A 13,612-nucleotide genomic window follows, 5' to 3' on the forward strand; every position below is an offset into this window, starting at 1 on the left:
GTGGTGCTGAGGATCGAATACAGGGCCTTGCATGTGCTAGCGAAGTACTCTACTGTTGAGCCACAACCCCAGCCCCTAATTCCAGTTTTGAAGTACTTTTTTTTTTTTTTTTGGTGGTGGTGGCGGGAAAGAGACAGGTCTTTCTTTTTACAAATGAGGCTAACCATGACTAATATATATTTGACTATTTTTGCTTTTAGTTTTTGGTCAGGGTATTTAAGGATAAAGATGATAAGCTTAATTTTGAACATACAGGGGATTTGCTCAAGGCAAAACCTCCAAATAGAAATTATACATGAAACTAGAAATACATACATGAAACTCCAACTCCAGAGGTATTCTGGTTACCTTTCCACATCTTATTAGCTTATCTTTATTTTTTTATTTTTAAATATTTATTCTTAAGTTTTAAGTGGGCACAATATCTTTATTTTACATTTATGTGTTGCTGAGGTTCAAACCCAGTGTCTTGTGTGTGCTAGGTGAGCACTCTACCACTGAGCCACAACCCCTGCTGTGTATGGGAACCCATCAGATGCTTAGGTACAAACAACCTCCAAGTGGTGGAGAGTTAGTCTCTTGGGGGAACCCTGGATCACTGGAGGACAAGAGCCATTGCAAATGTTTCCCTCTTCTATGGTTCATGTGGATAACTCTACAGTGTTCATTTGTCAGTAAGTTTCAGTCCAGCAAAGCTGAAGTTGCCTACGGCAGTTGTTTCCTATTCAATTTTCTCTCCTGTATCACTTTCCAAAATAAGCCTCCTGTAAAACAAGCCCACTTCAAGAGGATCACAAGCTCTGCTTTCAAAGAGAAAACCTTGGGGGTCGTGGTGGTGGTGGCGGCGGTGATTAGAGATAAAGAATAACATAGTCATAACTAGTAAAATGATGAACAGATGAATTCTCAGTTGAGACACCACCAAGAAACAAGGAACTTCCTGGTTAGGGTTGAGATGGGTGAAAATAATAAAAAGGGAGAGATTAATTATAGATATGAAACAGGATAATCATGATAATAATATAAGCATTGGATAAGCCAATTTAAGAGATCAGAATACTGACACAAATGTATTCTTTCTGCACTTTATTAAAAAAAAAACCCTGGAGATCAAACCCAGGGCCTTGCATATGCTAGGCAAGTACTCTACGACTGAGCCACAATTACATCCCTACATTTTAAATTCTAATCAATCTATCCAATGTCCAGTTAGACTTCTAAGAATTCTGCCATTATGGCTGAGTATTGTGATTCATGCCTGTAATGCCAGTAACTTGGAGGCTGAGACAGGAAAATTCCAAGTTGAAAACTAGCTTTAGCAACTCTTTGAGACCTCCAGAAACTTAGCAAGACCCTGTCTCAAAATACAAACTTAAAAAGGGCTGCAGCTATAGTTCAGTGGTGAAGCATCCCTGGGTTCAATCCCAGTACCCAAAACAAATAAACAAACAAAAACCAAACCTCAGCCCCTCCAAAATCCTGTCATTATGATGTCTTATCACATGTGAGACAATGTAAGAAAGTTAGGAAGTTAAATGATTTGGTTATGAGAGACTTAACACAATTAGTGCATTAATTCCAAAAGGGATTAATCGGGGAATGGGGATAGAGCTCAGTTGGTCGAGTGCTTGCCTAGAATGCACAATGTCCTGGGTTCAATTCCCAGCACCACCAAAACAAACAGAAAAATCCACAAGAACCCCCCCCCCCCAAATAAAAGGGATTAACTGGGTAGTAACTATAGGCAGGAAGGATGTGGTTGGAGGAGGTGGGTCACTGGGGGAGTACCTTTGGGTTTATATTTTGTCCATGGTGAGGGAGCACTCTCTTTCTGCTTTGTGGTGTGATGTTCAAAGCCGCTTTCCTCTACCACATTCTTCTGCCATATGTTCTGCCTCACCATGAGCCCTAAGGAATTTTCCTATGGACTGAAACCTCTGAAACCATGAACCCTCAAATAAATTTTTCCACCTCTAAAGTTGTTCTTGTCAGGTCTTTTGGTCATGGCAGCGTAAAAGCTGACTAAAACATTAGTTCAAGATTTTTCTGAGTTTCATCCCTATCCCCTCTCAAATTCTGTGCTCAAATATGCTGAGGAAGGGAGAGAGAGAGAGAGAGAGAGAGAGAGAGAGAGAGAGAGAGAGAGAGAAAGGAAAAAGGAGTAGGTGTGGGGAGAAATACAAGACCATTTAGCAGTAGGGTATAAGAAAATGTAAATATTCTGTACTGTTATGGTTTGAATCTGGAACGCCCCCCAAAGGCTCCTATGTTGACGGCTTTGTCCCCAAAGCAGCAATGTTAAGAGGTAGGGATTTGGGGAAGTGACAGGATGAAGGCGCTGATTTAATCAAAGGATTAATCTTGGTAGCATTAACATTTGATAGCATTATTGAGAGGTGGTGGAAACTGTAGACAATAGGATCTAGCCAGAGGAAGTAGGTCACAGAGCAAATACCCTGAAAGGGTATATCTTGTCTCTGATCCCTTCTATGTCTTCTTCCTAACAGACACGAGGTGAGCAGCTTTCTTCTACCAAGCCCTTTTGCCATCATGTTCTGCCTCTCCTCTGGTCTACAGCAATGGAGCTAGTTGAATGGACTGAAACCTCTGAAACTGTGAGCCAACATAAACCTTTCCTACTCTATATTGTTTTCCTTGGTTATTTTGCTTCAGTGTGACTAACACATGTACAATATAGCCAGTTTGGGATAGTAAGTATTAAATAACATGCTTTCAACTTAATAATTTCCTTAGTTTGCTTTTTCTAAATACCTACTCATATCATCCAGAAACATTGTCTCTTTTAAAACTTAATCATCCCTAGAAATAGATGCTACAGTATTCCTAGGAATATTATAGAACATTGGATGAAGTTGCTGAAATGATATGAACAATGAACACTATCAAGAATCTTTTTAATAATCTTGTTAGCATTTCTTTCCTTACAGGGATGTTGTCTTTCATGAATGCAAAGAATGAAAGCATTCTTGAATTTTATATTGAAAAGTTTCAGTGTCAATTATTTGCATCCAGTAAATAGTTCCTATTTGCATTTTTCTTGGCAGAAGTATGTTTAAAAGTGATCAGAGGGGCTTCGGTTATGGCTCAGTGGTAGAGCACTCGCCCAGCACATGTGGGGCAGTGGGTTGAATTCTCAGCAGCACATTAAAAAAATAAAATAAAGGGGCTGGGGATATGGCTCAAGCGGTAGCACGCTCTCCTGGCATGCGTGCGGCCCAGGTTCGATCCTCAGCACCACATACAAACAAAGATGTTGTGTCCGCCAATAACTAAAAAAAATAAATAAATATTAAAAAATTATCTCTCTCTCTCTTTAAAAAAAATAAAATAAAATAAAGATATTGTGTCCAATTAAAAAAAATTAAAATGTGCTCAGAGTTCTTGTCTGCATGAGTTTTTCCCCTAACAGAAAAGTTCACAGTGACTCATGACAGAATAGAAGACTTCATTCAAAGTAGCTAGTACTTTAGTAGAAAGTTCACAAAATAGTTGTTTTAAATGATTTTCTTACTTTCATCAAAAGCATTTATCCTTTTAAAACATGCGTTATTAAAATATGACAGAAGAATTTAGCTACTGACGTGTGTAAGTCTTAAAACATTATTTATAAAACAAAGAACACCTAAGTATGCATCAGTTGTACTATTTTTCATTGTACTATGGCAAAGTGATTTATCATGAAACTTCCTGATTTTCTATGACAGCTTCTGTATATGTCCCTTCAGCTATCTGGTATTAAAGGGGAGGCTTGTTACTGAAGAGGTATATCATAATTTGGGGGGAATCAGTATATGTTTGGTTTACCCACAAGGCAGCAGCATGCTTACACAAGGCTTATGAAGCACTGCTGCATGTTTCTGGATCCTTCTATGTGTCTCTATCCACCTATTCTGTAAATATAGTTCCTAGCATCTCATCTTCTGTTATTATTGCCTACCTGGAAAGCTGGAGCAAGGTTTTAGGGAAAAGGAAAAAGAAACATCATCTAAATTTCCTCATTACTGCTCTTCAATCACTAATAGGAAGGAAAAAGGAAGAAGAAACAAATGAGTATAAAATAGAGCTAACAAATGAGCTAAAATAGAGGTGAGGAAAATTGACACAGGAACAGGAAAATATTCTAAGTTTTCTATTCCAACTAATACTGATCAAAAAGCTCTAGTTTTTCCTCCATGAGAACTTGCCTAGTTCCTTTATTCAGTACTTGGTTTAGTTTCTATAACCCAGATTTCGTTAGACTTTGCTCAACTCAACCAGTACTGGTCCAGACTATGGTTGCCAAGAACTAGGAACTGGGGGAAATCCAAATAAATGACAAGACTGAGAAACTTGAAGCTCCTACCAATGTTAAACCTGTTGAAGACATGTTTCTATGATCTAGGGGGAAAAAGTACATTTTTCGAGAGTTTTTTCTTCAGTGTAGCTAGGCTGTAAGATACTTTTAGTATGGTTTTCAAATACAGCCGTTTGTATCCTGGTTTGGGAATTTAACCATGAGGGATGATTTTAAAATTTTTTTATGTAATACCAGGAGGATACAGGAGACAAAATAACAGTGTTTTCTTTCAGTATCTTAAAAATGAATATCATCAGATGGTTTATCTTATAATAAGCTCCTGCAGAAGCCTATTATTCCAGTTTCTAACAAATGACTTATATTTAGCTTTCTGGAACCTGTAAGGACTCCTAATCATAAACACTTGCTCAGCAGGGCCATTTAGTTCTAAACTCATTTTGAATCTGTCCTATTCTAAGAGAGAAGAGAAGAAAATATTAAAATGTTTCCTCCTTCCCATATAAAATAAACTCCACCAACTATGGCACTTTCAAAGAAACACAAAAGGACATTTCATTCTTCAGGGGAGGAGACATCTTTATTTCTAACTTCCTAGCAAGTACAGAACCATATCAAGATTTTACTTGTGGCTTTCTTCCCTTTTCTACATTCTGTCAGGTAGGCATGAACATGGGAAAAATTGATAAATATTTGATCTGTTTAGTAGACGTATTTTTAGAAGAAGTTGGCAAGTTTCACTAATATTCAGTGACAATTAAGCTAAATGATGCAGATTACGAATACTTCTTTTTTTTTTTTTTTTTTGGTACTGGGGATTGAACTCAAGGGCATTGAGCCACATCCCCAGCCCTACTCTGTATTTTATTTATAGATGGGTCTCACTGAATTGCTTAGCACCTTGCCGTTGATGAGGCTGGCTTTGAACTAGAGATCCTCCTGTCTTAGCATCTTGAGCTGCTAAAATTACAGGCGTGTGCCACTGTGCCCAGCAATGAACATAGCTATTCTTTTTGGTCTTTTTTTTGATACCTGGGATTGAACCCAGGGGTGCTCAACTACTAAGCCACATCCTCAGTCCTTTTTATTTTGAGACAGGGTCTTGCTGAGTTGTTCATGGCCTCACTAAGTTACTTAGGCTGTCTTTGAACTTGTGATCCTCATGCCTCCGTCTTCTGAGTCACTGGGATTACTGGTATGCACCACCATGCCCGGCAATTCATTCATTTTCTACCCAGAACCTGGACAGTGTACATTAAAATATACAGCTGAAATTACTGTATGTTCAAAGAGCTTTCTTTGAGGTTAAGCTATCATAAAATTCACAGCAATGACAAACCTGGGCTAGTCTTAATAAATATATTCTAAATAACTTACTAACTGTGCTATAAGAATATAAACCTTGGGGCTGCGGTTGTGGCTCAGTGGTAGAGCGCTCGCCTAGCATGCGTGAGGCACTGGGTTCGATCCTCAGCATCACATAAATGTAAAATAATGGCATTGTGTCCACCTAAAACTAAAAAAAATTATATAAAAAAAGAATATAAACCTTAACAGTGCACTTCAAAATGAAGCAAAATAGGGGGCTGGAATTGTGGCTTAGTGGCAGAGCACTTGCCTCGTACCTGTGAGGCACTGGGTTCAATCCTTAGCACTACATAAAAATAAATAAAATGAAGCAAAATATAAGAAAATTCTACCATATAACTAGTATAGCTATTGTTATTTTTCAACTACTTGAATACATGACTTGTTCTCAAAGGTGGTGATAAAGAGAAGTCAAATTATACTGTTCAAGTGACAGGTACCAGAAATTAAAATTTTTGAATTTATATGGAAACCTGCACAATTCTGCATATAGCACTGCATTATTTGTTGTAAGCGTTCCAATAATATCAGAAGTGTATTTACCTCTGAAGCAATTCAGAGATTATTTTCTGGTTGTATTTTTCAAATATAATATAGGGATTAAAATAATTTAAATCAATTAAAGTTTTTCCTTGGATGACTGTGGTATTTGACAAAAGGCAGGAGGAACACTGCATTTTATTGCCTTAAGTTATACTGATTTATTGGGGCAAGTACAATAAGTGCTGAAATTGATTAGTACACATTCATTGTTATATAGTATAACATATGAGCAGAGGCTTTTCCTGACTTTTGGATTTTAGAATTCACTTTTCAATTTGTGGTTATACAAAACTAATAAATCAGTTTATAAGTCCAGGCAACCAATAAAACAACAGACCTGGTAATTTAAAATAGATTACTGGCACTAACAAGATAAAGAGCTAGAAATGTTTGAGCTGGGTTAACTTCAAAATGATCTACAATTACTTTTATAACTTAATTGCCATATTACTAATATTAAAAATACTATACTTCAAAAGTAAATAATTTCATTCTATTAAAAATTCAATTAGTATATAATTTTTTTGTTTATTTAAAGAAAGACTTTCTTTAGGTAACCTTAAGGTTACATACCTTTAGGCATGGCTGAGTTACTGGATAAAGGTGTCACCATGTTTTTTACTACTGTGTAATCATTAACCTTTGCTGATTGTTGAGAGAATAGAAAGGATCAATAACACATTGAAATTTTTAGAAGCTACCTGTAGAATCATTAGCATGGTGCAAAAGGGAAAGCTCAGCAAAGAGTGGAACAATGGGAATGTAAACCTTAACTGGTATCTGCATCATTTAGGTAAAGGGATAAAACACATTTGATATGGGAAAGGGGTACAGAAGTATCATAGCAAATGATGGTTTTTCCAATATATTTACTTGTTTTCCCCTCAAATTTTTTCAAGTTCTATGCCTCTGTAATTGCACCACTGATTTCACTGAGGTCAATAATAAATTGCATCAAACACTAAGTTTATTTATAGAGATTCCAAATAACTACAGATTCATATTTATACTATTGTTTTTTAAATGTAATTTTTGTAACAAACCTCCTTTTCCCAGAAATATTTCTAGTTATAAATACAAAGGAATTTTAAAGAAAGTTTATTTCTCATGTTATTTCAGAAGCTTCCCAGAATTTTGAGGGAAGACCTATTTTCCTATTTATTAGCTAATATGTCTTTAATTAGACTGCTTTCAGAGTACATATATTCTGGCTAAATTTCAATTGCACCAGTCCTATGATTGAAGATTTGAATTTGGATACATGAAATGCTGACTTCTAAAGTACTCTAATAGGCAAAATCTAATGATGAAAACATGCTGTGAAAATATATGTGAAGTTTTTATTAGAAAAAGTCAATCTTTTTTTAATACCTTTATTTTATTTATTTATTTGTTTATGTGGTGCTGAGGATGGAACCCAGCGACTCACACATGCTAGGCGAGCACTCTACCACTGAGCCACAACCCTAGCTCATTGATTCCTTTTTAATAAATAAAAGATTATTCTAATGTAAAATTCCTCTTAAAATGGAAGTAATTTATAAAGTTGTACAATATTGTTTTGTTTCAAAAAGGCAAATATAAATAGTAAGCATTTGTTTTCGAACATTTTCCACAGTAACCTTAGGTTCTTTATTTGACAAAATATTCAAATTGGGACTCTTTAAAACAGGTCTGATAAGTCTTAGCTTAATTTATATAAAGTGCATTCACTGGAAGAAATTGTGTTTAACAATTTAATTTTTCACTTATATATTAATTGAGCACTTCATAAACTAAAATCAGGGAGAGTCAGTCCTTTCACAAGAGAAAGTACACCTTAACCAGGCATACTGCTGCCATCACTAAAGTAATTCTATGAATTGTTTTTAGGTCACTGTGAAGTGTGGTCTATCTGCCTTGGCAAAGACCAAATACTGGGAGAAAATAAGAAAATAGGGAACAAGAACAGTCAACTAAAAATTATCTCCACTATTCTTAACTCCTTTGGAAATGCAAAGCACAACATACTCCTCCCTACGTTCCAACATGGGAATTCCATTAAGTGTCTGTTCCTTTAATTAGGTCATCTCTAGTTGGAGAAAAGCCACAGTGAACAGGAATTTTTTGTGGGACAAGAAGAAAGAAATATAAAGAATTCAGGGTCTCAATTTCAGGTGGCTTAGCATTTGTATTCTCCCTTTACTTTCTACAACTGTCCTTTCTTTCTGTTTATTGTAATATTCCTGAATTTATCTGGTCAGGCTTTTCTTATTCTGTCATTTGTAACAAGTCGCGCTTTATAGGTGACTGAAATATCTAAGTAGCCTCAAAAATTGTACTACTTTTAAGAAGTTCTAATAGATATTATAGTAAGAAAATTCTAAGACTCCCACCTGATGATCCAAATATATGGTGTTCCTTTGAAGATGATGGGAAAGAATTTCATTCTAGTAGGCACCAATCAAGGAAAAAGGAATAGAGAAAGAGGGTGCAGAATTCATAAAAAGGTCAATTTTGAAATAAGAAAACAGGTAGTTTACTGCAGTCTATTGTATCATGGTACACAACTTTCACACAATGTTCTTTTAAATGGTACAGATGACACATTAAAGTATTTTCAATTTCTATTTAGTTTTGTTAGAAATTAAGTAAGATGTATCAACATTGAACTACTAAGCAGAAAAATTCTGTACTTGGCTTTAGCAGACTGAATGTTTGAAGCTTTTACATGCTATTTCTTATCTGCAATATGGTATTCCTCTTGGAAGATGTTTGTCACATAACCAGAGGCTATTCAACCCTTTGAGAACTGTTTGTATGTATTCATTTTTTTAAAATCAAGAACAGAAACAATAATAGTTCTCTTAAAATTAATCTTTGACATTTAAAAGACAGTATTATTAAAACTAGAGTAAACTTTCAACTTATTACTTTATTGGAAATTATAAGACTTCTCAATGTTTTACCAGATATGAAAGTCACAGTATTCAGTAATTACCACTATTTTAAAATCTGTGTGCATTTCCCTACTCACAACTAAAGCTGATGGGTGTGTAGGTGGGTCAAATGCATTCTTCCTGTATTTTCTTTTAATAATATTTAAATAAAGTTGAATTCTCAAAGGGTTAATAGGAGGTTGCAATATGGCCACTGCAGTAATGGTATAGACTCATGTTTAACACTAACAACACATTATATTGATTAATGAGTGGATCAAAATAAGTGATTATGGCAGATGACACAGACAAATAAATGTCTTCATAGCTGACCTTTGGGCTGTGGGCCTCAAGTTTTAGCTGCATGAGCTGTGCTAACGTATGCTCCCGGATACTACTCAGTTCAGCTTGCTGCCGTCTCAGCTTTATTAGCAGCAGCGTAAGCTCCTCTGGCTGAAGGAGTACAATTTAAGAATCCAAACAGTGGAAAACAGATTAATTGTTGTCCTAAGTGACAGATATTAAACCAAGATTTCTTGGCAAGTTTCCTCTTATGGTTGACATCAAACATAGTGCCTAGGCACTATGATGATAGGTCCTACATAAATGCATAGATATCTAGAGAAATAGAAGGAATAGTGTTACTTTACAGCAAAACAACAGTATATTAAGGCATTTTCTCACAACGTATGAGAGAACATCTAAATGCTAAGTATAAAAAAAAGCACAATACCATTAATAAAGGGTCGTATACAAGAGTTATTAAAAGATTATTAAGATATTTATAAAAATTATACCTAAGATTTTCTAGCAATAGAACAATACCTGCATGTCCAACACACCATTTTAGAGAATAGAAGGCAAATAAAAAAAAATTCAAATTAATTTAAAACTTGGATATATTTTCACAATATAAAACTCAGTACCTGGGTTTATTAATTACTTTCCCGTTATATTTTGTTATGTTACCATTAGTGCTTTCATAGCATTTAAAATACCAAAACAAGTATATATATATTTTGGTACCAGGGATTGAACTCAAGGGCACTTAATCACTGAGCCCCATCCCCAAGCCCTATTTTTTTTACGTGTGTGTATATATCTATATCTATATCTATATCTATATATTTTTTTGAGACAGGGTCTCACTGAGTGGTTTAGCACCTCACTTTTGCTGAGGCTGGCTTTGAACTTGAGATCTTGCTGCCTCAGCCTCCTGAACCACTGGGATTATAGGCGTGTGCCACTGCGTCTGGCCCAAAACAAGTATATTTTTCAAAGATTAAAAAAAAAAAGTTTCCAAGGGCACATAACCACTTCTTTCATATTAGGGAAAGCACAGAGTCTTTTGCATTCCTGAATGGTTACTAAGAGCAATAGGAGAGTAAATTTCAATGGTAAATGAAATTCCTTAACATGCCATTCTATTTTTCTTTGTTAGAAATGCTGTAAAAGTATGGGCACTGGTGATCTCACAGGCCATTAAGTATTATTTGGTGCTTCTCTTAGCTTTGTTATGATTAAAAACAGCAGGTAGGAGAGAGGCAGTCTCTTCTAAAGTGCTACAATGCACTCCTATCCAGGCCAAAGGTATTTCCAAGATTGATTTGCATTGTTTACATCACAGCATTACATTAGCTCTTTTCTGTTCTGTTAATTTGTGGTTGCTCTATATTTTCTATATAATCCTTTTTTAGAGACAGAAAGTATTTAACTGTTATTTGGAAGTACATTAAATATTACTGCCTTCAAATGGTAAGTGTCAATAGAAGTAAACTACAACTCCTACTGGATTCTTTAGATAAAACTGGGTACTCCAGAGAGGCAAGACAATAGTTTTTATGGTATTAAGTTGTCAAAAACAATATGAAAAAATAAAAAGTCAACAAATGTTTAGTTTCTGTGAATTGAAGAAACTATGTTAAGTGAAAAAGAATAGCCCAATTTATTTTAAAGCCAGCAACATCTTATAAACTCATGATTCTGAGACAGTTCTTGCCTCATGATCATCAGGCCAAGATCTTGAAATCCTGTCAGGGAGATAGTGGGTTGGAAGAACGGCTGCACAGATTCTAAAACCCAGAGTGATATTTGACAGGAATACATAAACAAGAAATTTTGAACCTCTCATTTATTATTTATGAAACTAAAAAGATGAGAACATTTTCAAAATGATAAAATATCCCAATAAGTTTGCTATATAATTAAATTGAGGTCAAATAAAAAGGCATATTTGATTGGGAAAAAAGTAGGAGAGGTGGTCTATATCCTCTAGAGGGAGCAAGGCAGGAAAGAAAATATATGTTGTTTATCCTTTATTTTATGATTCATGTCTGTTTCTTTGTCAGATAATTTAATATTTATAAATACCAACATTTAAAAGTTTTGGGGTTTAACCAAAAAATATTTATATTCTTTAATAATAAACTTCAGGTAGTTTAAAGCCAGGAATGATTTCCTTATATTTAAACATACAAAAGGTGAAACAAGGCAATATGTATAAAAACATAAAATAAATTTGTTTTGATTACTGCAGGAAGAGACTAATAAACAACCATTTAGGCACTAAAATCATATCTTCATAGAAATTAAGATGATCTAATAAGACAGTTTCCCTGATAAAAGAATGCTAATTAAATGAACTGAAGTGATTAAAAAAAATCTTTTCTCTTTGAAGAACAGTAATGCTGTGGTAATAAAAACCCTTCCAAATCTGACTATAATACTGATAATAAAATGTATTATTCTTATAGTATTCTTATAGTCTTTCTCTCTCTGTGTAAATTAGTTATTTTTGGCTCCCAAGTAGTTAACTTATACCAAAATTCATAGGAAAAATTTCTTAGAGGGTCTGTAGTTGACTACAAATGGTTGCTTAATGGATCTGTTCCACTAATGATTACTCCAACTTCCGTTCTGAGGATAAGGAAATTAACAAATCAAAGAAACCCATCTATGTTATCCAATAAATTTTAAAATATCATCTTTTATTTAGGCTGTCAGACATTAAAGGAAAGGAGTCCATTAACATACTGAAATGATTACATAATTCCAAATTCCTCTGATGTGGAATCTCTTCCACAAAAGCAGTAATGGTTTTTCTTTGGGAGATATTTCTGAAAATTTAAAACTTAAAAACTATGTCAGATATGTGCCTTCCTGAGTAGCATATACAATAAATAAAACATAATATGGTAAATAAAGATATCACACTCACCGTTTTGCCTTGGAGGCTCTGGGGACTAACAGACTGTAAAGTTAGGCCAGCTGGCATTGATCTTCTGTCAGGCACATAGACATGCTAGGAAAATAAAGGTACAAATGATTCTGTGGTGAAGCTTTTTTTGATGAATATCACTGATGAGAAACTTTAATTTATATTATGAAATATCAATTAAAAATCGCTATTAGTGCTTGTGACGGAAGATACTAACACTTCTTGTTTCACTAAAATACAGATGCTGATGAACAGAGTGCATCTATGTAGTCTGATTCAGCAATTAAACTCTTTGATCTGGGGACCCCTTTATAATCTTAAGAATATATTATATATACAGTTTTGCAAATTCAATGTCTGGCTGGAATCTCATATTTGCTTCTGCATTCATATTTGCAGTCTGTTGTAAAAATATCTTAGTGAAAGCATGTGAAAAAAAATCTGTCCTGGATCCATGCAGTTGGAAAAGGGAGAACTTTAATAGTTTTTACTTTAATAACTGTAGATATTCATCTTTTCCACTATTAAAGCTAAAAAAAAGTGACACTTTACTCAAATTTTTAAAGTTTAATTGCAGAGTGGTATCTAAATCCATATCAATGAAGTTTTGAAAACCATTGATCTATTTGCACTTTAACCTTCACCCAAACATGATTTGGTAATATGAAACAGCAGTCATCTGGAAAATATTGGTTCAGTGAGCTATACAATGTTTCCAACATTGACACATTTCTGAATTACACATTTATTAATATCACCATCAATCTTTAAGCTCTGGGAAGATATTAAGCTCAGAGTGGCAGATACACAAAAATCTGATTTTTTTCTTAAACACTCAAATATTTTCATCAGGGACAAATACTGTCAGTTGTTTTCTTTGAAATAACAGGCTTACATTTCACTTTAAATGTATCTGTCAAATACCAATCTGAATAATCATACCTGTCTTTTGTTCAAATAAAAATGGTGTTCTACAAAAAAGGAGCTAGCTTAGCTTGCAACTCAAATAATGTCATGGTATGCAACAGAAATGGTTTATGCGTATTCCCATTTCATCACATGTAGATTAAAAAGATATGTAGTGACAGGTTAATTAAGATTCCATAAGATAGTTTCTCACTATTTCATCAACGGGAATCTTAACTTGCTATTTTATTTTTTATTCCAAGTGTGTAGCAACGAAGCACACTACCACGACCATCAGTATAGTTTGGGGACACAATCTTGATTCACTGTTTCGCTATTAGTGCA

At 34.6% G+C, this 13,612-nt stretch overlaps 1 protein-coding gene across 1 annotated transcript in view; it reads right to left on the reverse strand.

Moving 5' to 3' along the window:
* Plekha5 (pleckstrin homology domain containing A5) overlaps positions 1 to 13,612 on the reverse strand; it is a 233,190-nt gene that overhangs the window by 54,204 nt on the left and 165,374 nt on the right. The window contains exons 12-14 of the mRNA XM_077798245.1: positions 12,362 to 12,445; positions 9,478 to 9,597; positions 8,602 to 8,655 (exon numbers count right to left, since the gene is read on the reverse strand). Of these exons, the coding sequence (XP_077654371.1) occupies positions 8,602 to 8,655; positions 9,478 to 9,597; positions 12,362 to 12,445 (258 nt within the window). The remainder of the gene's footprint in view (positions 1 to 8,601; positions 8,656 to 9,477; positions 9,598 to 12,361; positions 12,446 to 13,612) is intronic.

This window comes from Urocitellus parryii, chromosome 5 (genome assembly GCF_045843805.1).
Source record: "Urocitellus parryii isolate mUroPar1 chromosome 5, mUroPar1.hap1, whole genome shotgun sequence".
NCBI lineage: Eukaryota > Metazoa > Chordata > Mammalia > Rodentia > Sciuridae > Urocitellus > Urocitellus parryii.